Source organism: Phocoena phocoena, chromosome 8 (genome assembly GCF_963924675.1).
Source record: "Phocoena phocoena chromosome 8, mPhoPho1.1, whole genome shotgun sequence".
Lineage (NCBI taxonomy): Eukaryota > Metazoa > Chordata > Mammalia > Artiodactyla > Phocoenidae > Phocoena > Phocoena phocoena.
In genome coordinates, this window is record NC_089226.1 from 49880709 (window position 1) to 49907102 (window position 26394).

The 26394-nt window shown below is 37.0% G+C and overlaps 1 protein-coding gene across 4 annotated transcripts; it reads right to left on the reverse strand.

The window, feature by feature from the left end:
• Window positions 1–117: 117 nt before the first annotated feature.
• On the reverse strand, window positions 118–26394 carry PCF11 (PCF11 cleavage and polyadenylation factor subunit). 4 transcript variants are annotated; one of them, XM_065882588.1, is made up of 16 exons: window positions 25934–26394; window positions 22105–22230; window positions 19977–20165; window positions 19413–19607; window positions 17110–18227; window positions 16521–16701; window positions 16323–16413; window positions 13820–15384; window positions 11841–11940; window positions 6373–6492; window positions 5762–5864; window positions 3519–3702; window positions 2841–2996; window positions 2350–2442; window positions 1743–1778; window positions 118–333 (listed from the first exon to the last, which is right to left on the reverse strand). In XM_065882588.1, the coding sequence occupies exons 1-16, from the start codon at window positions 26123–26125 to the stop codon at window positions 118–120; spliced, it is 4665 nt and encodes a 1554-aa protein (XP_065738660.1). In that variant the 5' UTR covers window positions 26126–26394. The 4 variants fall into 4 exon arrangements, with proteins under 4 accessions (XP_065738660.1, XP_065738659.1, XP_065738658.1 ...); XM_065882587.1 differs by having other exon boundaries at window positions 5762–5867; XM_065882586.1 differs by having other exon boundaries at window positions 15930–16413.

Consider the following 26394-nt stretch of genomic DNA (forward strand, 5'->3'; position numbering starts at 1 on the left):
CTAGACAATTTATATAGATATGTCTGTATATACATAAAAAATTCTTCACCTTCTAGATTTCAACAGCAGCTTTTTTTTTTTCTTAAAAAAAAGAAAAACATACCTTTCTCATTTTACTTAAACTGACTCGACTGTGTCATTTTCTGTTTTAATTTCAGTGGCTGTTGCTATGTTTTCCTCTGTACAAGCTGGTGGAGTATCAATCCGTTCTTCCTTAACTTTGGGACTTTCACAGGGTTCCTGCAATTCGTTTTTAACAATGTTCAACATAATGTTCAAGGGATTTTCAACTGGTGTCTTGCTGGGAGATGGTGTACAATCAAATGAAGATGTCTACAAAATGAAAAACCCTTTAAGTACTGATTAAAGTTCACAAATATCACATTAAGTGACACTTAGTTTTATAAGACCCTTGTATGGGCAAAGAAACAAATATATACCAAACACAATTGAAAACCCTGCTTTCCCACAAAACATGCCATAAAGGCAGCCAATTAATAAAATGTATATTGAGGGACTTCCCTGGTGGCGCAGTGGTTAAGAGTCCGCACTCCCAATGCAGGGGGCCTGGGTTCGATCCCTGGTCAGGGAACTAGATCCCACACGCATGCCGCAACTAAGAGTCCACATGCCACAACTAAGGAGCCAGCGAGCCGCAACTAAGGAGCCTGCTGGTTCAATGAAGGAGCACACATGCTGCAACGAAGGAGACCGCCTGCTGCAACTAAGACCTAGCACAACCAACTAAATAAAATAAATATAAATAAATAAAATGTATATTGAGCATTTGATATGTGCTCAGCAATGAGCTATGGTAAGAAGAGCAGTAATATAATGACAAAAGAAGCTGATTCAATGATTAGACACGTTTCTATATTTAAATCCCAATATAACCCCCTACATATATCCTGGGATTTGTTGCTCCTAATTTCAAATACCCTAAGGATTTTTTTTTCTTTTTTCCAGTACGCGGGCCTCTCACTGTTGTGGCCTCTCCCGTTGTGGAGCACAGGCTCCGAATGCGCAGGCTCAGCAGGCATGGCTCACGGGCCCAGCCACTCTACAGCATGTGGGATCTTCCAGGACCGGGGCACGAACCCATATCCCCTGCATCGGCAGGCGGACTCTCAACCACTGCACCACCAGGGAAGCCCTACCCTAAGGATTTTTTAAAAATCCCTCAAAACCATCAAAACACCCTACAAACTCTAATCTTTTGATGACCTAAGTATATCTTCCAAACTGCCCCTTGAACTTGTGAAACAAATATTTGACAGTTAAGATGTTCCACTGTTTGGTTTTAAAAAAAAGTGGTCACTCTACAAATATGAAAATTTGAATTTCCAAGGTCAAGAGACTGATTTTTTTTTGTACTTCATGTATGATAATTTAAAAATTATTCCTATATTACATGGCCGAGTGGAGTAAGCAGTAAATGCTACCTGTAACTTATAGAAAATTATTCCCATCATGAACCTTCTCATTCTCTAGGCCTAGTACTCTAGTAGAAGACATCAAGATTCAAATGAAGAGAATGCAAGGAATGATACAAAAATTTCAAAATTTAAATCAGACCCTATCAATCTAGCACCAATATTTTGTGAACAACCTAAATGCTACATCAAAACTAAGACAGCTCAACACATCAAGATTAAAATAAAAATATTGCCCAGATGCAAAAAAAACTGAAAATAAAATTTATCAATGTAAAGGAGAACAAACAGTAACCAAAAAGAACTTACATTTTGATAATCTTCATAACATGACGGATGATAAATCTGAAGCAAAAACAAAAAAGTAAGTTAAGTATTCACATGCATATTCATTTGTAATGGACTATTCTGGTATGATTTTCTTTTAAAATTTAAACCAGAGATAAACTATCTTTGGAAAGGCAACAAAAAATCATTTGGTCACAAAAACGGATAAAAACAAAATTTTCATCCTGATTTCCCTTAAAACTTCCTTTATATATTTAAGTAGATAACATGGTATGTTAAGACAGAAACAGTTTTGATGATGAAATATAAATTCAGAATCAAAATAGTGTGGTTAGGCAGAAAGAAGACTAACTAGACTCAGAAGATCTAGTCCTGGATTTATCATTAACTAGTTACGCAACCTTTTTTATAAAATGAGTACAGGACCAGATGATTGCTAAAATGCCTTCCAACTCACACACTCTGACTCTCTAAAGTCCAATACCTTAGAAATACCACTTCTATTAAAAACCAAAATAAAATGCAATTAACACTTTTCTTTCAAAGTAGTGAGCTACCCCTATAAAAACTTTTTTTAAAAAATCTTAATACTTCCTTTTAAAGTACTTCATAAAGAGCTGAAAATTACCTTTCCATCTACTCTAATAGCATTTTTTAAATGCCACTCCTCCTCTTCTTCATCCCAGTACTGTTCAAATTGTTCTTGACAAATTTCACAACTCTAAAATAGAACCATATAAAAATGAAGTTTACATAATAGAACACAATGCCATTAAGTAAAAATACAGAAACATTTTGTTAAGTGGAGAAAGGAATTTAAGAGTTTTCTGAAAATTTAAACAATGTTCAAATATATAATACAAAGTAAGATCTAAGGATTTCGCATTCTTCCATGCAAAAATAATTAACATTTCACAGCTCTTGGTCACAGATAAATATGTAGTAACTACAGTGGTTATGAAACCCGAAGCCAGATAACAAGAATAACATTGAAGAGTAAAGCTTACAAGTCTCAAAATCATTAAAAGAGGGATGTAAATAAAGTTATATTTATAATTATTTACTTAAAGGAAGTGAAAGGCATGACCAGAGGTATAAAATTGAACATTGTTCTTTTACCTCAACTGCTCCTGCTGGTCCAGCAGGTACACTTTGGAACTCCTTTTCTTTAGCAGCCTCCTGAGTTTTGAGCACGACTTCTTCGTGCACCTTTTCAAAAAACTGGCTCTTTGCACGTTCTTCCAGATCAGCTATTTCCTCAAATTCTATCCAGTCCTTAAAAAGAGTTAATTTAAAAAGAGTATATTCATTTGTTTCTAGACTCTTACTGAACACCTTCAATACAATGCCATTTAAATATAAGAGTACTTTCTTCTACAATATGCTTTAATATTGATTTAGAATTATACCATCTTTTTGAGTCCCATAACTAATAGACAACATAAAGCAACTAATGAACAATTAAGATCTTAACCTTTACATTCCTTTAACTCTAGAATTACAACTACTAATGTAAATAAGATAAATTTCATGCACAATTTTTTACCAAAAAAAATCAGTCATAGAACCCTGGAATTTTAGAACTAGAAGAAACCTGTGTTCTACTCTTAATTTCAACAAAAAACAAATACATACTCTTCACATTTTTTTAAATTAAAAAAACCTTTTATATTCTAAGGGTCAAATTTTACTCAAAAAATTCACTAGTTAGTGCTCAGCAGTTACCTAAACTAATATACTTTTGAATGATATAATTTAAAGGCTAAAAGATAGTTCAGAGGCACATGAATTACTTACTGTTAAACTGTAGTACCAACGTCTATGAGTGACTTTTCTGCTTACATCTTTTTCAGTTCTATTTTGTCGATAATGCCAGTCCAAGTGATCTGCATATACATCTGTCTGTGATGTTGTAAACCTCATTCCACAAGAGTAACACTGAATACCAGTATACAGTCGATTTATAACACTATCATAACGTCTGTTTTGAAAAATACAGAAATAATCTTTAGTTCTGATACTGTGGCTGACTTAATGGCCTTAAAAAAAAAGGCAATTATAAGTACTTCAGTTTTCCATATTTTGATAATGGTGAAGCCATTATTATGTTAACAAAATAATGTTTCAGCCAACAGCTGGCTGAAAGAATTAATATCCAAAGATCAATAATATTCTCTAGTAATGTGTCAGTGACTCTCTTTACCTTAACTTTGGTTAATTTTGGAACATGGTGTCTACCCTCTTATCAATAGGCCTGGCCCAGTTACTTATTTCCTTCTAGCTAATAATGGAATGATCATCTGCTAACTAATAAGGCAATAGTTGGCCTGTTCTTAGAGTAATGTCAATATCAGGGTGGATATGGCAAAACAATTAGATTTCACCTCTCCAGATCTTCGCGGTTTTAAATAACTAAACTGTCCCACCCTGATGTAAAGAATACTGAAAGAGGTACAGAAGAAATAATAATAGTATGGGTAACTAAAAAGAAAAAGTAGAAGACTAGTGGGAAACTGAAGTCAGCAATAATCAGTTTTTTTAAATTCTGGGCTCCTTATCTGGAAAGAAATAGGTATGCAGAATAACTAAGTGAACAAACAGGGCAGTTATTAACTCCAGAAATTTTTTTTAAATAGTAGAATAAAGCAAAGCACAGTACATAGTACTTTGTATACCAGAAAACAAAATATTTAGTCATAATATTAATACTGAATAAAAATTTAATGATAAATGGCTTTATAACTATATGGAGGAGAGTTGGGAGGACAGTAAAAGAGGTACCTAAATCTTCGCTTTCAGGAAGTCAATAAATTGTCTAAATGGGATAAATCAAGAAATGTAATAAATCAGAAAACTGTATTTTTTGTGGCCGCTCCCGTTGCGGAGCACAGGCTCCGGACGCACAGGCTCAGTGGCCACGGCTCACAGGCCTAGCCACTCTGCGGCATGTGGGATCCTCCCGGACCAGGGCACGAACCCATGTCCCCTGCATCATTAGGCGGACTCTCAACCACTGTGCCACCAGGGAAGCCCAGAAAACTATGTATCTTTTAAGAAATAAAAAAGTAAATGCCAAGAACCATAGATAAAAGAGTTAAAAAATGGTTGCCTTCAGGTAAAAAGTAGTACTAGGAAAAAGGCATGCCATCTTTTATTATAAGCTTTTACTTTAAGACTTTCATTATAAAGTTTTAACTATGTGAAAAGTATCACTTTGAAAAACACTGTCTTTAAAAGGGTGAAACCCGTATAGCACAGGAGACTACACTCAGTGTTTTATAATAAAAGAATCTGAAAAAGTGTATATTGATATTCTTATATATATATATATAAAACAATCACTTTGCTGTACACCTGAAACTAACACATTGTAAATAAATTATGCTTCAATTTAAAAAAAAAAGATGAAACCCATTAGCTGTTCTATTATTTTTTAAAATACTCATAACAATATAATGGATCCATAAAGCAACTGTAAATGTTTTTTATATAATATAGGCAATAAAAATTTATGAAAATATATGCACCAAATGTTAACACTGGTTATCAGTAAAGTGGAAATTGTAGGTAATTTTATTTTCTTGATTTTATTCATTTGCATTTTCTATAAAATGAAAAAAATTTTTATTTCTTAAATACTAGACTACAAAAACCTCATTTTCTTAACTTCAAAGGCATGAGAATATCAATACAGAAAAAACAGTGATGATTAAGGGAAAATAGAGATAAAAAGGAAAACATGAGTGATTACTAATACCTAATCCTTAAACTCCCTAAACTTGCTATACTAAACAGAGATAATAAAAAACAGAAATTTGGGGGTAGACTTTTGGCCTAAATACGTGGGCAGCAAACATATTTGAAATGAAGATAATAGGCTTCCTTAAGTTTATGTTATGTATATTTTACCACATTAAAAAAGGGAAAACAGGCTTCCTAAATTTTAAAAACAATGAGGGGTAAGACGAATAGCACTAGTGATAATATCCACTGTTATTAAAGTCACCGTCCCTTTTACCTTAGAAAATTAGATTACATACTGTTTCAATTCTTCAATTGTAAAATTGGTAAGATCTGGAACGTCTTGATCTTCATTTTGATCTTCTTCCTCCTCAGCAGGGGGCTGAGCAGCAACTTCATTTACTTCTTCAATTGAAAAGAAACACAACAAATATCTCAAAACCAGTGTCCATGTATTCTTTATAGGGGAACGCTATAGTGTTAGAAGCATATGGAGAGCCCCATCTTGCCTATTCAGTGCTCCTGATCTTAGGTTTTACTGGCAAGGAACCTAATACAATTCTTTATTTTGATAAGTGATATTAGGTCTGGTCTCTTAAAAGTCAATCTTCATGAAATTCATCAATATTCTAATTATTTAATTATAAATAAGCTAAAATAATACAGAATAACTAGAAAAAGTCTGCACATGGTGTTTGCAGGCATGTTAGTTAACTGAAACAATGTCCACTATAAGGCTAACAGTTCCTTGTTAGAAAAATTTTTTTTTATTTCATTATAAACCAGTTATATAAGTATACCTAAGAATTCAACATTGTAAGAAATTTTAGCATAGAACACATCATTGTATATCATACATCTTTATAACTTAATAAAGCTTTGTGTAGATGAATTACAGAACCATACTTACGTGTTGTAGCTGAATCAGGCTGGGACAATTTGAGAATTCCTGTTTTTAGCAGTTTTGAAAACAATTCATTTACATCCACCTGACTGAGATGATTATCAGGATATCCCTTAGGAAGGACACCTTTAAAAAAATAACACTCTTAAAATAAAAGTAGAACTTAAAGATGCAAATTATACTACGGATTTTTAAAGTTTTCTTCAAGATATCCTATCAACATTAAACTTAATAAAATCTTGTTAAGATCAGTGTAATTACCAAAAGCTCCCAAAAGTGAACTTTGCATTTACATCAGCAAATCATAACCTCTTAAAAATATATTCTAAGACGAATACTGAAACCCACTAATACTTTATACAGGCATACGTGTTACCTTAAAAAACCAGTATTACCCACTGTTGCCCAATTAAATCCATGCCAAAGAAAAGCATAATACTGAGGGCAGAGAGCTTCATGCTCCCTTCTATGCAATGCAGCACCACACCTCTAGGTCCAACTTTTCACCCTTCCAATTCTCTATTCTTCACCTAACCATATTGGCAAAGGTCGTTTTGCATAGATGAAGTAGGCTACCATCTCTCAGCACAGGTTTCTAGGGGAAAAAAATACCCAGAGCCTAAATGGAAGTACTCCTGCCCAGCCCCCCAGCTCCCCCACCTTCCCATAACTACCCAAGGGAACTAATGCAGGGAGATGAGCCATGTGGCTCAGAATATACCTGCCCCTCTGACCCTTGCTCAATTACTGCCCTTGCAAAGCAGTTCAGGCTGTTGCTGAAAAGGTGTCAGGCTTACTAAAGCTTCAAAAATCTGAATAAATGAAACAAGGATAACAATCTTTTCCTTAAGCTCACTGGTGAGGAATCAATCCAATTCCATATTTTGCTAAGCACTAATTTAAAAATTACAATTCTTTAACTCAACTATAAAAACAGAATTTTAATATATTTGTATGTCACTACTATGCATCTTATTTACCACACCTCTAGAAAAAAGTTCTGAATCACTAAAAATTCCTCTTAATGGCAGAAACTCAATTTGCATCCACAATACAATACATAATCTCTGCCCTTAACCACTGCATACTCTTTACACTTAGCACAGTGCCTTGTATACAACAGGCTAATTAATGTCTGTTGAAATGAAATGTCTGACTACATGAATGAATAAATCAACCTCAACGATCAATTACAACAGCCACTTCACACAATAGTTTAACATTTACCTTTCATTAGAATTAGCTATTTATATGTCTAAGAATCATAACTAGCTAATCACATGTCTTCCAGCAGTCAAGTTTAGTGATCAAGAGCATGAACTATGAAAAAAAAAAAAAGAGCATGAACTATGGAACCAGACTCCTGCGATTCTAACTAGAAATTCCACTTTCTAGTTGTGTGACATGATCAAGTTACTTATCTGTGTCTGTTCCCTTTACCTATAAAAGGGTAATAATAATTGTTCCTACCTAAGGTTGTTATGAGGATTAAATGAATTAATATTTGTAAAGCACTGAGGTGTTTGGCAGTATATATAATATTTGTTTAAAGAAAAACAGTCAAAGTGAAATAAGACAGAGAAAGACAAATACTGTATGATATCACTTAGACATGGAATCTAAAAAATACAACTAGCGAATATTACAAAAAAGAGGTAGACACACAAAGAACAAGAACATACTAGTGGTTACCAGTGGGAAGAGGGAAGAAGGTAGGAACAATATAAATATAGGGGTAAGGGATTAAGAGGTACAAACTATTAGGTATAAAATAAACTCAACGATATACTGTATAACACAGGGAATATAGTCAATATTTTATAGTAACTATAAACCAAACAAAAGCTTTAAAAATTGTGAATCACTGTATTGTACACCTATAACATATAATTTTAAAAAAACCACACAGAAGAAAAAAATTTTTTAAAGCCTCCTAGAGTAATGGAAATAAAAACAAAAATAAACAAATGGGACCTAATGAAACTTAAAAGCTTTTGTACAGCAAAGGAAACCATAAACAAGACAAAAAGACAACCCTCAGAATGGGAGAAAATATTTGCAAACAAAGCAACTGACAAAGGATTAATCTCCAAAATACAGAAGCAGCTCATACAGCTCAGTATCAAAAAACAAACAACCCAATCCAAAAATGGGTGGAAGACCTAAATAAGACATTTATCCAAAGAAGATATACAGATTGCCAACAAACTCATGAAAAGATGCTCAACATCACTAATCATTAGAGAAGCGCAAATCAAAATCACAATGAGGTATCACCTCACACCAGTCAGAATAGCCATCACCAAAAAAATCTACAAACAATAAATGCTGGAGAGGGTGTGGAGAAAAGGGAACCTTCCTGCACTGCTGTTGGGAATGTAAATTGATATAGCCAGTATGGAGGTTCCTTAAAAAACTAAAAATAGAACTACCATATGACCCAGCAATCCCACTACTGGGCACATACCCTGAGAAAACCATAATTCAAAGAGACATGTACCACAGTGTTCATTGCAGCACTATTTACAATAGACAGGACATGGAAGCAACCTAAATGTCCATCGACAGATGAATGGATAAAGAAGATGTGGCACATATATACAATGGAATATTACTCCGCCATAAAAAGGAACAAAATTGAGTTATTTGTAACGAGATGGATGGACTTAGAACCTGTCATACAGAGTGAAGTAAGTCAAAAAGAGAAAAATAAATACCATATGCTAACGCACATAGATGGAATCTAAAAGAACAGTACTGATGAACCTAGTGGCAGGGCAGGAATGAAGACACAGACGTAGAGAATGGACTTGAAGACATAGGGTGGGAAGGGGAAGCTGGGACGAAGTGAGAGAGTAGCAGTGACATATATACACTACCAAATGTAAAATGGCTGGCTAGTGGGAAGCTGCTGCATAGCACAGGGAGATCAGCTTGATGCGTTGTGAAGACCTAGAGGGGTGAGATAGGGAGGGTGGGAGGGAGGCTCAAGAGGGAGGGGATATGTGGATATACACATACATATAGCTGATGGACTTTGTTGTACAGCAGAAACTAACACATCATTGCAAAGCAATTATACTCCAATAAAGATTTAAAAAATAAACAAACAATACTCTGAGCTGCATGAAACAAAAAAAAAGCTTAGGACACTTCCAGATTTTATTTGATTTTCTGTGCATTTAGAAACAGGAATAAGAGGTGATTCTCAGAACAGGTTTGGAATTTCATAATCAGGTACCCAATGATGGTGTCTAACTTATCAACCTAGTGAACAGCTGTTTAATGTTTATTTTACTGTTTTTATTTATTTGGCTGTGCCAGCTCTTAGATGGAGCATGCAGGATCTAGTTCCCTGACCAGGGATCAAAGCTGGGCCCCCTGCATTGGGAGCACAGAGTCTTAACCACTGGACCACTAGGGAAGTCTGAACAACTATTTAGAGGAAAAAAAAAAAAAAAAAAAAGTCCATAGATCCTGCTACACTATAAAGCCCTTAGAAGGATAAACCTTATTAAAGTCATCCTAGCACAATGCCTAGAATATAGCAAGTGATCACTGTTTGGATGAATAAATGAACATGAGTATATTTACTACTAGGAAAAGAGTGTTTTTACTTTAAATTTTGAGAAAAAACCTTACAGAAGCCAAATATTGAACACTAAATACTTTTCATATCTCTTTAAGTAAAACTTGAAGAAGGAAGGCATATCTAACATCTCATTCAATAACCTCCAACCCAGGAAATAAGATGTGACTTCCTCTGTGACACTGCTATGCCTTGTATACATAAGCACCTCAAGGTTGTAAAAGCAAAAGAAAACATGCAGGTTTTGTATATTATCTCATACAAAAAAGAGCAAAATTTGCAGTTGCTGCACGCTATCTCAAGCTACCAACTCCAATACAACAAATCCTCTACTCTACAAGAAAAACTGAGCTCTAAAGGAAAATACACCAATATAGCACTTCACAAGTTACATGGTACTTTTGCATATACGATCTCATTTGATTCTCTGGGAAAAGAAAAAATTCCCTAGCAAATCCTGACTTTTATCATATGCTATCTGCAGAGGAAAAATATCCCAGAAAGGATATTTGCTTATACTCCACCTACCTGTAAAGCAGCAGAGTGGAGATTCTAACCCTGGTCTTCTGAATTTAGACCCCAAATATTCAGTACTTTCCTTCCCTTTTCATTATAGTGAAAACAAAAAATAAGAATACTAATCCTAACTGTCAAGCTAGCAATTAAAACGCTTTCAAATTAATTGAGTGAGCTTCCTGTGACGACACAGTTTAATACTTAATGCATAAACTAAAGCTTGCTTGGCTAGGACTTCCCTAGTTACTTCAGAACTTTTGGAAAACTCTCCAAATTTGTAAACTTAATAGAGCCATGCTACAGCATGTTTCTGAAGATGGCTGTTTTAATGATTCAGAAATAAAGCAAGTACCACTACAATTTGGTTGAGTTAGCTCTCAATATATTGACTTTCCAGTAATTTTAATTTATATACTTCTCATTTTTCACATATTAAAACTAAAACTTTTTTTTTTTTTGCCTGCACCACATGGCTTGAGGGATCTTAGTTCCCCAACCAGGGATTGAACCCGGGCCCTTCAGCAGTGAAAGTATGCAGTCCTAACCACTGGACCACAAGGGAATTCCTTAAAACTTTTTTTTTTTTTTTTGCAGTATGCAGGCCTCTCACTGTTGTGGCCTCTCCCGTTGCAGAGCACAGGCTCCGGACGCGCAGGCTCAGCGGCCATGGCTCACGGGCCCAGCCGCTCCGCAGCGTGTGGGATCTTCCCGGACCAGGGCACGAACGTGTGTCCCCTGCATCGGCAGGCAGACTCTCAACCGCTGCACCACCAGGGAAACCCCCTAAATCTTATTTTTAAAGCCCTCGTATCTACTATTGTTATTGTATCCATAACAATATCATTAAGCCTCACCCTATAGATGCTTATCATGGGCATCTAGCTAGGAAATCCTTTTAACATGTTGTGTACAATTATTACTTGAGTGCCCATAAAGACATATGAATGAATCAGCTTACAATGTGATGTCTGCAGTATTCACTTCATGTTTATTGGATCATCACACACACACAAAACAAAAATTCAAAGTATCAAGTAATTGATATTTCTGAGGTTTGTCATTGACTTCATTTTACCTAAACACAAATGTCACATTCCTACCCCACCCTCTAGCTTCCACCTACTAGGTCTCCTTCCCTCTTTTTTGTGGTCTACAAGTCCTGGCTAACCACCTCTAGTTGTAAAGGGGATTAGTGTGAATATACATCAACAATGTAAACAAACTCAGAAAGAAAACACAACATTCCAGTCAGATTAAATTTCTCTAAATTGCATATGCCCTCTCAAAAGTGTCATTTTCTAAAACTGACAAGGTAGCTACTCAAACAATAATTGTCTTTCGAAAAACACAAAGTTCAGAAATTACATACCTGAAGGATTCTGAACAAATGCTCCAGGATTTTGTGGATGAACTGGCAAAAATTGTTGTCCTTGGCCAAATGCTACTGGCTGAGCAACACCAGTCAGAACCTTTAAGAGAAATCTCGGTTTTAAGAACATCTTTTCTATATTTTTAAGTAAAACTTTTAACATTCAAATTACGTTAATATATTCACAGATATCATGAGGCCTGTTTACGATAATGAAGATTTACAAGTGTAAATTACAAGATTTACAAGTGTAACCTGACTAGGCTTTCTATAAAAAGGAATAAGACCTTCCCTTATATTTTTCACAGAATTATAAAAAATTGATAATGGATGTGAAGGTTCTTTGAAAAGTTTAAGATACCATGCAAACATAAGGTAGCCAAAAACTAGCTGTGTGACCTTACACAAATCACTTTACCTTGCCAGTGTTTTCTCCTATCTTACAAATAGAAATCTGACATCCAGCGATGTGATCTATACACAATCATAATAGCCAGTAAACAGCAAAGCTGAGGCCAGAACTCACTCACGGACCTAACTCCTTTACACAGATGTCAAAAGCCTGCTTTAATTAACAATCTGAACTCCTTTATCATCATTCTGTTAGCCATCAAACTGAGTTACAAAGTGGACTGTAAAAGATTTTAAAGGAATGTTAAAAAATAAAAGTCATGAACCAAGTACTGTACAGGCATACAATTATTTTATTTGTAGTCAAGAATGAGGTAGGACTTCTACATATTGCTACTATGTAAACAAATGCCCATTTATAAGCCTTGTTCAGTATCCTGTGTGAACCTTCAGTGGTATGTATACGTAATAAAAACCCCATCAATTCTTTATAATGTAGGAACAAGACTAACTCAAGTCCCATTCTAGAGTATCTTGTCAATTAAGAGTATCATTTCTCTTAAAAACATACAATAGAGTATAAGTCTAACTAAGGAGGCCAGTTGTTTTCTCAAACCACTGGATATGGACAGAAGGCTGCTTTCTATAAATAATGCTTCTAACATGCTTCTAAAACCTTTCTTCTTGTTTTACACTTTCTTCCATGCAATGTTACTGGCATAATAAATCTGTCCTAGTAAGAAAGTGTCACTACCTGGAAAAAAGTAAATTTAGCCCAGGAGAATTTCAGCAGGCAAGCAAAAGTAATCATTAATATCAACTGAATTAACCACAAATTATAAGCATATTGCTTTAACACTATTTCAATAAGCATTTTAAAATGTATGCAGAACAAGTTAACATCAAACAACTGCAGTTGACTGGAATGACGGAAAGGTGGTGAAAAGTAGGAAGAGAGGAAGAAAAAGAATTACAGACTGTAAAAGCATGAGCAATTTGATTTTCTTGTTTGTTTGTTAACTCAGGCTAAGGAAGTTCTATATCAAAGAACAGTCTATAAAATCAGCTCTATGATTACTATAAAGCTCATCAAGGCTCAAAAGTTGTACAATGTAGCAGAGGTCTATGAAACACACACAACTGTATTATACTTTAATACCTTAGAAACCAAAAACAAAACAAAACAAAAAAACCATAATGAGGAGGCTATGCATATGTGAAGGCAAGGGGTATATGGGAAATCCCTATACCTCATAGCTCAATTTTGCTGTGAGCCTAAACTACTCTAAAAAAGTCTATTAAAAAAGAAAAGATTTGTGGGGGGGCGGGGGGGACTGAGATTGAGAGGGTGCTCTAGATCCTGAAAGAACTAAGATCAATTTTGGATTTAAACTGCAAATTTCAGCCCCAGAAGACTCTCATCTCACTTTCCTAGCAGGTGGGGTTTTGAAGTACATTAAAAACTGCCCCCCCCCAAAAAAACTTATTAAAAATAATTAAATTTTAAAAAATCCTTTCCAACCTATAGAATAAACTATATCCTGAAAACCTTCCTCAAACACTAGAAACATTAAAAATGGTTCATATCTGCATACAATATACTTTTAGAATAACTGTAACAGACTTACCTGCTGAGATGCCTGAATATTTCCTACTGTTATTGGAGCAGGTAAATTGCCAAAGTTTCCAAACTGAGAGCTCTGAAGATTCTTCTCATCAAAATAGTGTCCAGAAGCTCTGTTAAGGGGATTCGAGAAACTCTGGTTTCCAGGGCCATGTGGTCCATTAAAATTTGGTCCTTGAGGTGAATCAAATATTTGTTCATGTCTTTGGAACTGCAGTCCTTGGGATGGGGCATTAAAAGCATTGCCAGGTGGATCATTATATGGGCCACTCTGATTGAAAGATACCGATTCAAGCCTTTGTGAAGGATGATTGTCAAATCGTGTGCCTTGAAGACCAAGAGGAATATCAAACCTTGATGCTTGCTGGTGTTGTGGACCATCAAATCTTTGAGGTACACCATCAAATCTTGGTTGAACCTGCTGTCCAGGTGGTCCATCAAATCTCTGCGGGCCTGGCTGACCAGTTCTTTCAAATCTAGGACCTGGCTGACCATGTAATCCATCAAATCTTGGCAAGAGTGATGGCTGACCTGGTTGCCCATCAAACCTTAAAGCATGACAACTTTCAAATCTTGGACCACCTTGACCCAGAGGTCCTTCGATTCTCAGGCCGCCTCCTGGTACAGAAGGACCCTCAAACCTCATTCCACCTCCTTGTTGGACTAAAGGTCCTTCAAACCTGATCCCAACCCCTGGCTGACCGTGTGGACCCTCAAACCTAACGTTCCCACCAAGTTGATTATGTTGTCCTTCAAATCTCATACCAGCTACTGACTGACCATGGGGGCCCTCAAATCTCATCCCAACTCCCTGCTGTAGCAATGGGCCCTCAAATCTGATCCCACCTGATGGCTGACCATGAGGTCCATCAAACCTAATTGCAGCCCCTGATGGACCATGACCTCCCTCAAATCTAAGTCCACCTACAGGCTGACCTCGGGGATTATCAAATCTAAGTCCACCCACAGGCTGACCATGAGGTCCCTCAAACCTCAGACCACCCACAGGTTGACCCCGGTGTCCCTCAAACCTGAGACTACCCACAGGCTGGGACCCTGGTCCTTCAAATCGCAAACCACCTGCAGATCCCTCAAACCGCAGACCGGGGGAACCTTCAAACCGAAAACCACCTCCTCCTGCTTGACCAATTGGCCCCTCAAACCGCAGAGGTGTCCCTACTGGTCCCGGAGGACCTTCAAATCTCAAAGGACACCCACCTCCTAACTGGCCTTGTGGTCCTTCAAATCTCAAAGGGCCACCTCCCCCCATTTGTCCTGGTGACCCATCAAACCGAAGAGAACCTGGCGTAGGAGGTCCATCAATTCTAGGGCTTAACTTATTAGGTCCTTCAAAAATCATCTTGGTTGGGCCATCTCGCGCTACTGATGGCCTGCTAGGTCCATCGTATAATGGTCTATCTTCAGCTAAAGCCGTAAGTCGCTGATTTGTATCAAGGCCGGCGAATCTTGATGCTGGGCTATCTACAAATGGTTTATCTGAATCTTCATATCTAGGTCGCTTAAGTGGAAAACGATCATTGAATGGTGATCTCTGCTCTTCTCGTACACCTTTTAAAAAGAAAAAAAAATTATTTTCCCTGAATCTGATAATTTATATCAAATTATCCTAAAATCTTCTTCATATATTCTTGTAAATGTTTATTCAAAAACATCCATAACTATCTCACTTTATGAGAGGGGAGGGAAAAAGACAGCAACAGGCAGCAGGTAAGAGAATGCCCTCTAGAGTCAGATACACCTGGGTAAAATAAAATACCCATTCAGTCAATTTACTAATTATTTGACTTTGAGAGCAACTTATTTAACCTCTCCAGTCTTGTTTCCTATCTGTAAAATGGGGATAATATATATTTCATTAGGTCATTGTGAGGATTAAATCAGATTACATATATAAAGAACCTAGTAAAGTACCTAATACACGGTTGGCCTTATAAATATCAGCTCCCTTCCCTTCCCTTTGAGGGAAAAACCGAAACAAAACAAACGACAAAACAGAAGTCTGAACAGTCACAAAAATCCATCCCCACTTAGCTTGTTCATTTTCCCTTCACTGCTGTGATTCAATAGGCATAATCTGATTTAACTTTTTCTACCTTTAGCAGAGACTTGCTCGTCATGTCTTCTCCGGCCCTCATGGGGTGAAAGATTCTCAGCATAAGTACGACTCCCAGATATAGGAGAAAGACGTCTTGCTCTTTCACTAAATTGTTCTTTTCTGTCAAACTGTGCTCCACTATTCCTACTTGCATGTTTACTTTTGGATGGCTCACATTCTATTCCAGACAACAAGGCATCAGTCAAAGGGTAGTCAAAAATATCAGGATCTAAGAGATCAAGTCTTGGAAATGAATGCTGAACCTGTGTCCTTTTCAGTTTTGCTTTATGTTCATAGTAGGTTAATTCAGCATCAGTTAAGAGAGGTTTCTTTTTTAATCCACCTTTATTTTCTTCTGTAGGACTATCCCGTACATTGCATCTATGTTTACCTTCTTGATACTGAAATAGCTGTCGAATTTGATGCACAACAACAAGGAAGTCCTCCTGTGTAATTTCACCAGATGCTAAACGTTCACTCGTCTGCATAGGGGTGATAAAAGGAAATCAATATTTTAAATATAAAAAGTACTTACAAAAAACTTATAGACAAAAGGAGAATAATGACTACAGGGGAACACAGTAGTTACCTTTTGAAGTAATTCTCTTTTGCTTGCAAGAGTTAACTCTTTAGGAATCTGAAGATTGGCATCTACGCTTAATCGATGCTGCTGTTTTGGAGCTCGAGGTGACAAGATTCCTTTAGTGCTTGACCAGCTCTCCCTATGCCTTAGATGAGGAGCTTTGCTATGTTCATCACCCTGTTGTAAACTGAAACCATAAAAGCAATTATGTTACTTCATAAAAAATTTTTAAATACTCAGGACCATATTTTAAGATCCTTAATAGGATCTGGCTAAAATGAATATATGTAACCATAAAAGTTAATTTAAAGATTAAGAGCACAAGATTTGAAGTCAGGAAAACCAGGTATGAATTCTGATTCTTGCATGTCCTGGATGTGCCACCTTAGGCAGATTAGTTAACCTTTCTAAACTTCAGTTTCCTTATACGTAAAACAGCAATAATAATGGTACTTAACCCACAGGGTTTTAAGAATTAAACAGGGGAAAAAAGTACTAATTATAGCACCCAATAAACATTATCCAATTTTTAAATCAACACTGTATTTTTAAATGTACACATTATTCTACTCAGTTAAAAATGTTAACAACCTACCTTTTATTTTCTTCCCAACCAGATTTCCATCTTTTGGTAGACTTGGAACTTTGCCAATTTTCTACATTTTCCTTTGGTTCAGTGCCTGACTTGGTGGAATGCTGATTTGCAGTTTCTTGTGGTCGTTCCTCTTCAGTCTTTTTTATTCGCCTTGGATCTCGAACATCCTGTTTAGTACTTCTCTTCGCATTTCTTTCTTCCCTGGAAGGTGGTGTAAACTCTTCCATATGTGACTGCTTAACTCCTGACTGGCGAATCTTCCCAGCTTTGGGTGTTGAGGTTGGAGACATACTCCTTTGCCTTCGTTTGGGTGACCGCCTATCTCTTCTCTTGGGAGAATGTATAATCGGTGACCGGGACTTGGGTGATCGTGATCTTGATCGCTTTCTAGTACTCGATCTCCCTGGTTTTGTCCCCTGTTTTTCTGATTCTTCCGTTATGGTATCCTGTTTTTGTACAATGCCATTTATGATTTTATTTCTACTTCCCACCAGTCTGTGTTCAGATGATTTCACGTGCTCATCTTTATCCTTTTTTTCTGCAGTTTTCCTCTTCTCTTTTAGATCATCATCTTTGCTATCAGTCTTATCCTGAAGATGTCTTTTTAATCTTGGATCTCTCTTGCTCATATCAGACACCCTTGCACTTTCAGATTCTTGACTTTTCAAGTCTTTTGTGTGGGATAATTTGTTTTTCAAAGGTGATGGTGATTTAGATTTAGATTTGGATTTAGAATCTAATTGGTCAAGTTCTTTCTTGGTTATTTTTTCACCTGATTTACTTTTTTCTTGCTTGGATGAATTTAGTTTTTCAGAGGGTACAGTTTTACTTGTCTTAATATCAGACTGGCTCAATGTGTTCATTAGGAATTCCTTCCTGTGACTCTGATCTTTTCCATGAGAAGAATGTTGACTCAACCTATTAAGACGGGGATCCCGGTTAGTTCCTTTCATATCCTGAATTTGTAAGGATGGACCTGGACGACTTTTCTCAGGTTGCACAGGAACCTGATGGGGAGATTTAACTGCCATAGGGGGAATTTGTGAAACATGTAATTTGGATTGTGCAGTTCCAGGACCTAAGTTGGATGTCTCCTGCTGAACACTAAGAGAAACTGCCTGAAATACAAGATAAACGTTCATGTTACAACTGTAAAACATTCAGATTATTTGTCAAGAAACTGAAAACTAAGAAATATAATGCTTCATTCAATAAATCCATTTATTCAATACCGTATTTATAGTGTATACTTCTAGTATTTAAGTGGATATTAAAATGAAAGGAAAAAGTTCATATACAATATTTATGTGGCCTGTTATTTCTTACTAATCCTCTACTTTGGGGTTTTATAATTTCTAGGAAGAATGAAAAAAAAAAACCCTCCCTCTTCCTAATTATTCAGAATTCTGGGCCACACTGATATTAAGAAACTACTAAATAAATCACTGCACTCCAGCTGCACAAGCATCCAAGTGTTTCCGGGTAAATTCTAAATCATAAAATTTAGCTCCTCTCAAAGTGGCACTGATAATGCACTTAAAAATTCTGCCTTCCTGTACTCCCTTACTCTCAAATAAGGTCAAGTGCTAAGTAATTAAGTAAAATAGCTTAATATAACGTTATTCATACACAGAAATACATAATCTTCCTGGCCTCCTTAATTTTGTGATGGCTGTTTTTTTGGTAGCCTTCTAAGGAAACTGCTAAGGATTTCTGCTCATGAAACATAAGCTCATAAAATATTAAAGACTAGGCAAAAACATCTGCCACAACACAACTACCATCTTGGAACTGACACTACGTCCACATAATTTTTTTTTTTTTGCGGTACGCGGGCCTCTCACTGTTGTGGCCTCTCCTGCTGCGGAGCACAGGCTCCGGACGTGCAGGCTCAGCAGCCATGGCTCACAGGCTCTGCCGCTCCGCGGCATGTGGGATCTTCCTAGACCGGGGCACGAACCCGTGTCCCCTGCATCGGCAGGTGGACTCTCAACCACTGCACCACGAGGGAAGCCCCCACATGATATAATTTTTAACAAAACTAAGGGGCTATCTTATAAGACAGCACTCTAATAAAAAGTATTTGAAAGAAAATAGTGCAGTCTATATTAAAAGTGACTTTTACAAAAAGGATATACAAATTTGGTCTAATAAATACACCATAATTTGCAAAATAAGTAAAAGTGGAAAAATTACACTATTAATAAAAGCAACATGTTAATAAAATTCAAATACAAAATAATTCCATATCCATCAGAAAACAGGTTTAAAAATACTCAAAATGCCAAATCTCCTCTACTTACCAGTTGTGCCTTAGCTTGCTCTAGCTCAAGCTCCAGCTTTTTCTGCTGAAGTTCTAACAACTGCTTTTGTTTTGCCAGTAACTGCTGCCTTATTAGTTGCTCTTGGGTAAGATTCTTTTGTATATCCGGAACAATTGGAGGAGTGGAGATGCTAGGGGAACTGACCACTGTGCCAGGTGTTGAAGACTCTTCGGGCTATAAGACAAAATAATTTGTTTACAAAAAAAAAATCACAGCTAAAAAGGAAGCAGCTAAGGGGGGAGCTAAAAATTATCAGCTTCTCTCTTAATAAACCCTATCCATAATCTTAAATGGCCAATCATGTTTAAAAGCACACAGAAAATTTTCAGGAATTTAAAAGCAAAATAAATATGTAAAACCTAAACAAGGAGAACATTTACTTTAAATGTACTGTGAACCTGAAGGTGGAAATTTTTTTCTTTTTTAAATTAAACTGATTCAGCACAGGGTATTCTTATTACTTTTATCTGGCAGGAAATTTCAGAGAAGTCAAAATTTGACAGTTAAAAATATTAGTTATATACCATTCATGTTAGAACTTACCGATTTATTTAAAAATTTAGGATTCACATGGATGCTAGATGTATTCACATTGGGGGGCAGAGGTTTAATAGGCCAAGCAGGATCTAACGAATTGACTCTGACATCCAGGGCATAAAGTTTCTTCAAAGGGAATATTTCATCCCAGGTGGAACGTAATTTAAATAAACTTTTTCTAGTATTTTCATCCACCTAGAACAACAGAACAATTCTATGGCTTGTTAAGTTACTATAGGATGTTTTATATATTAAGCATAATGCTACATAAATCTCTGTTCTACTTCACATATAGCACACATACTACTAATTCGTAAACATATACAACAGTAATCACTTATTAAAAGTACATTTGTTTGCAGATGTAAAGTTAATAAAGAAATTTCTGTCAAAAAAAATTAGAAAAATTAAAGTCATTATCACCTAGCCTTCATGAAAGCAAACAATTAGACAAGTCTGAATTTTTAGAAGTACAAAATGTTCCCAAATATTAAGGCTTGACACAGTATTCCTACTGTTACTTTCACTCTGGACAAAAATATAAAACAACTAGAAAATAGTTTATCTGATGACTTAAATTTTTTAAGTTATTTACATTTAGTACAAAGTAAAACAAAACTAATCTCCTGCAATACAATATGGCTGGTACCTATGAATAAGCTTATTTGTGGTGTAGAAGGCACCTGAATAATTGAAATTCACAAAATCTTACCTACTGATGAGCTTTAGTTTTATATCTTATCTGCTCATGCTTGTGATGGGCATAGTAACAACAATAATACTTTTTAAATTAGCCATCAGAGAAACCTAGCACTTGAGAAAACTGAGCTAGAGTTCTAACTTTAGAATAATAAAGCCTTGACTATATTCCAGTCTTTAGATAGTATTTACTACAAACAAGGTCATTTTCATCACCTTCAGTGTTAAGGCCCAGTAAGAGTCAGTAAACATTTTCTACCAAACACCCAAATGAATTTGAACACACTGAAACTGAAACCAAGCAATTGGTTTAGTGCCCCAATTTCTATAATGCAAAGTTGACTTCTCCTTAGACTAGAGTCTCAGGTAAGCAGTATTTAGCAAAAGTCTACAATACACTATTAACAATCTCCATAATACAGTTTGAAATACAGCTTTCCAAATTTCTTCTGCATATACTTACTTAGCAGTATTTCTTTTCTCTAAGAACTTAAAGGGAAAAAAATTACTCAAGTAGCCACTACACATTTTCTGTTCTAACAAACAAGTAAAATCTGATAGTTCTTTCAAAATAATCCCAATTCTCCAAGCCTGACAACTGTTAAGATTTCTCGAGACACAACAGGTGCATCTACTAAAATATAAGAACCACCAATTTTTTGTTAGGAAACAATCTTTAAACCCAAATATCTTATAAATGCCCCTTTTCTCAGTGTGAAAGATGAAGCCTGACAGGAAAGAGAATTACTTCAGCAAATCCTTTGTCTTCCTCAATACTGTATTAACCAAACTACCAGATACAATGTTATGAAAGGAATTTACAATCTCTAGGTATAGAAACTAACAAGCCTTTCTTCTAAACACTAAGAGGGGCCAGAGGTGGGGAAGAAGTATTTCCAAAATAACCTAAAGCAATTCACTGATCCACCATTCACACATACCTAGAACATTCACACAAAATATACTTGAACAAGGTTAACAAGAGGAAACATTTCCAGAAAAAAAAAAAAAAAAAAAAAAAATCACAAGTTCCAGGCATCCATCACAGGTTGACACACACTAGAATTATGCTTTTTCTTTTTCTTTTTTTTAAGACAGAAATAGTCAACATCCTAAAACCAGAAACCTAAACAATGAAATTTGAAGTACTCTTGATAGTTTCAGATCTTTTTGCCCGTATTCTAGTGATGAAACAGATCTTCAAGTGAACAAAGTCAATCAAAAACATGAACTTCTAAAAGCAAACACATCTATTTTTGAATGGATAATGTAAAACACCTAGAACCCACTTTAAATACAAAACACTAACTTTAGCATGTTAAATGCCCAAAAGAATAAAACATTTCACCACCCAAGAAAACCCAACACAAAGGCAAGTATTTATTTAATCAGGAACATGTTTTAAAAATTCAAATGTTTCTAAATGTATATATACCTTTTCAAACACACAAATAAATGTTGCAACTAGATTTTTAGTAAAGGCAGTGAGATACTCTCTTCCAACATTTTTCACGATAGAATCCATAAGGTACATAACAGGAAGCTTCTCTGAGGAGGGAGCCTGAAGTAATAAAAAGAAACTGAAAAGTTTAGTACAATGAATTGCCAACAAAGAACTACTTTTAAAAGTGAGCGTTTAACGTACAATACAGACCTCAATATTTTGTTGATATTAAACACTTTTGAATCAATATTAACCTTTATGAAATTTAAGTGTTCAAGGTCTCACCTCTTACAATGATCTTTAGTTGAGCATACAAAATAAGCTCAGAATTACTGGAAAGAAAAGTCTCTAGTACCCTCATTTAACACTCAATAGAATTTCAGGTTCGTATAGTTAAAAAAAAAACTGTGTTTTAAGTGACAAAAAAAGGGGGAGGATATTTTCTGTAATCCAAGTGTAAGCTTTGTGACCCACATTAACTTATGATGATGCACCTAGACTCAATGAAACAAAGTTTTCAGACTTCTGGCAGAAACCCTAATTTCCATAGGCATATTTTATATGTTAACGTCTATGAACCTTTTGTTACCTGTAAAATCATTAGGATTACTTCTCTATAATCCAATGAACAAAAGAAATTAAGTACACTTCACATATGAAGTTAATGGCAAAAAAACACTTTTAAACTTGCACATGAACATGCAGGAAAGTGCAAGTTGTTACTGATACAAGGAAAACTGGATGGAGCAGCCGCTGAGTCATGTAAATCAGGTTGAACTTGACTCTGGAAACCAGGATTTGTCCTCAAGATTTTCTTCAGAGCACAGACTCTCCGTCGAAATATTTTTCCTCTGACACGCACAAACCAGGAGTTCTAAATTTGTGCAGGGCCAGTGTGATGATGCCGATACAGGTGGCCCTTTCCAAAGCAAAGAAATGTTGCCCCAGCTCAACTGTAAAGCCTACCCATCACTGGCTTTTAGAAGGCACAGCAAGTTTCCAGAAAGCATCAGCAGGTTCACAGACTTGTTGAGGAGCATTAAGACACACCACATAAACTAAGTGTTAACTCCCACTCCACAGGAGTACCCACGATTTAAAAACAAAAACAAAAATTATCCCCATTTACCCTTCCCACGTGTATAGGAATCTTAACCCTGAACAACACTTACCCACAGCTACCTGTAGCCAGGGTAAGCTCACAGTTCTGCAGTACACAATGCCACCATTATTTCACAAAACCAATTGCCCATACAAGTGTGTGGAAGTGCTCTTGCTTCTGATAACAACCAAAGTTGACTAAGGAAACCTTTGAATAACTTTGTATGAAAGTTTTCTTTTACAGTACTAATAAAAGGGTTTCACAAGGCTATTGCATGTGGGTAAACTATTAAGTACCAACACGTCAACTGCTTTATTGCTGTGTCTTTATCTTACCATGTCATGTTTTATACCATTTTAGTCATTGTTGTACTTATGAAGATAAACAGGCTCTCTTTAAAACCAAAATCTGTTCAGTTGGCTAACTTTTTATTGTACAAGTGAATTCTTATATGTAATATTTTTTTGCTACTACTGCCTCATGGAAGGAGTCAAGTAAGTGTGAATCCTTAAGTTTAGTAATGCTGAAACGCTAGAGGATAAGGACACAAACATTCACCTCCAGAAACACAAAACCAAGCCAGTTTGCTACCAAATGACAGAAAATCCCTCCCCTCACCCTCAACCCCAACCCCATTAAATTATTTCCCCAAAGTGACTGTTACATCTTTTCCTCAATCTGGCTTTACAAAAATAACCAGGAAACGTGTGCCAAAAAAATTTCAGCTGTCTTTCATCAGCAAATAGTCCATCTATTTTCACCACTCTGTGTAGCCACACACAAATACAAATTTTAATGTGGTCACTATATTCAGCATTTAGTTTTCACTTCTGAAAGTCTTCTGGATCCATTAAAAACCAGCAAGAAAATGGTTCTTTGAGTGACAACCTGAGCTGCTAAATATTAGGCTCTGTGGAATATTAGTAACCCCAAAAATACTAGGTAGAATTTTTAAAAATCAATGTTATTTTTTTAAAAACGCAAGTGCATTTGTTTTTTTTTTAAAAAGGCATTTAATGTTAAGCCTTCGACAAGGCAAAACTAAGTTTTCATGTCCAACATGTTTGTTGTATCAATAAAAAGGATGTTGAGTATGAGGAATGCTTCCTTTTAAAATCTCATACTTTAAAAAAAGAACAATAGCTGTTTCACACAGACATTCACAGGAAAAGGTGAATAAGGACTTGTATTTTAGCTGTCAGACTGAGCATGACAAACTTGTTGGGCCCTAAAGAGAAAAAAAAAAACCTTACTTTTTGTCCTCTTTAAGGTATGAAAGGACCACCTGAAACCGTGTATCTTGTGAACAGATTTACCCAAAAGAGTGGATGGAACCTAAAGAAGAATGAACCCAAGTCACTTAAAGACTTTTGTTTAAAACACACAACCACGTAGATAAAAATAAGTCTTGGAAACAAATTCTACACCTTACAAAGGTAAATAAAAAAGACAAATACATATTTTATATGTTTTATTCACAAATTTTATAATACCAGTCACACATTTCAAAACCATTTATTAAAGTCAGACCACTCAGTTTTACACTAGACAGAAAGCGCCTCTAAACAATATATTGGTGGTTGTTGTTAAAGTGGCCTTTTAAAAGGGGTTCACTCTGCTAAAAGGAGGCTCATCCTGATCATTTCAATCACTAACAACTAGAAAAAAACTAAACCATAAGTACAAGCTTCAAAAATAACTTAAAACGTAGTACTGGGAAGCTATTAAAACTCATTACGATAACTAAGTTTAACAGTAACTTTACTTAAATGACAAATCGCTCCCACATGAATCCACAGAAGAGGAGGACTACAGGGAAATATAGGGTGGCAGAGGACCACTGCTGTCAAGGGGTGAAGCAAAGCACGTCTTCACTTTCAGGGAAGGAAGGGAGGAAAAAAAGAGAAAAGGAAGAGGAGGAGGAACTGAACTTTTCAAAAGAAAACTACAAGTACTTGTTACCCAGTGGGCCAGTTCTCCACCTACAGGTTGGATAAGATCTCCTCCCCACCCCCTCCAACCCCACCCTCAACCCCAATTTCCCGTATCTGGGGGCAAATGAGACCCTCCGATAGGAGAATACAAATTATATCTAGCCGCCCCCACCCCAAAATGGGGCTGACGGGTGTGAGCAGCTGCCTGGCTGGCAGGGAATGGATTCTCCTCTCTTCCCTTTCGCATCATGTGCTTTTCAGGCGCCATGTTGGGCTCCTAACAGGCGGCTGCTCCACTCGGGGCCAAGGCCCTATTCCCACCCCCCAACAGCTCGCTCCCAGGTCCCCCTTCACCTCCTTCCAACCCACAGAGCACAGTTACCCAAAAGAGTTCGGGGCGGGGGGACGGGGGGAGAACCACTCCCCACCATCCCAGGGGGTTCAAATGGTTTTAACTCTTACTTCCCCACACAACGAACTGCCTTTAATTCTCCCCCTCCCCGAAGGGCTCTATTCAAAGCGTGTGCGTCGGGATACACGATGCAGTGGCCTAAATAGGGAGCTGGTAAGCGGAAGTAGGACTCCACCCTTTATCCTCCCCACTCCCTCCCCCCAAGAGAGGCCCACGCTCGAAGCCTGGGCCAGAGACCGAGCCTGAGTTGGAGGGGGAGGGTTGGAGAGGAGGAACACCGTCCCCCTTTGGATAGAAGCGAGACCTGGGATGAGGCTGACACTAAAATCAGGGAGTATTAGAAGAATAGGAGGCTGCGGGGTGTATAAAAACCTTGGCGGTTTGGGCCTCGATGAGAGAGACGATCTCCTTGGCGAAGGGCAGGTTCTCCTCGGCTAGAATGGTCAGCATATTGATGTGCGGTTTGCTATTGAAGGTCAGGTCTTCGAGTGATGACTGATAATCCCGACAGGCGTCCTCCCGGGCCCCCGCAGTACCGGCCTCGGCCGGCGTCTGCTCTGACATTGCGCCGCGGCCCCCCTCCGAGGTCCGCCGCAGCTGAAGCTGAAGCCGCTCTCGATACCCCGCCTCCCTTCCGACTCCTCTTCCTCTCCCCGGGTCTCGCGGCTCCGGCTTCACCACATGCTGACCGCGGAGGGGGGTTGGGGGACGACACGGGGGGAACCTCGGGTGTGAAACGCCGCCGTCTCACGGGTGATCTCCGTCCACTTCCAGCCGCCACAGACTCTTCTTTCTCCACAGACACAAAATGGCGGCGGCTCCAGCTCCGAAAA

Excerpts from the sequence above, each read along its gene's own strand:
- PCF11 (XM_065882585.1), bottom strand. The coding sequence starts at position 26,125 with ATGTCAGAGCAGACGCCGGCCGAGGCCGGTACTGCGGGGGCCCGGGAG. Across the intron at positions 18,228-19,412 it reads AGCAAGCTAAGGCACAACTG|GCAGTTTCTCTTAGTGTTCA; the intron begins GTAAGTAGAGGA and ends CTTGTATTTCAG. Across the intron at positions 15,385-15,929 it reads CGAGCAAGTCTCTGCTAAAG|GTGTACGAGAAGAGCAGAGA; the intron begins GTAGAAAAAGTT and ends TCTTTTTAAAAG.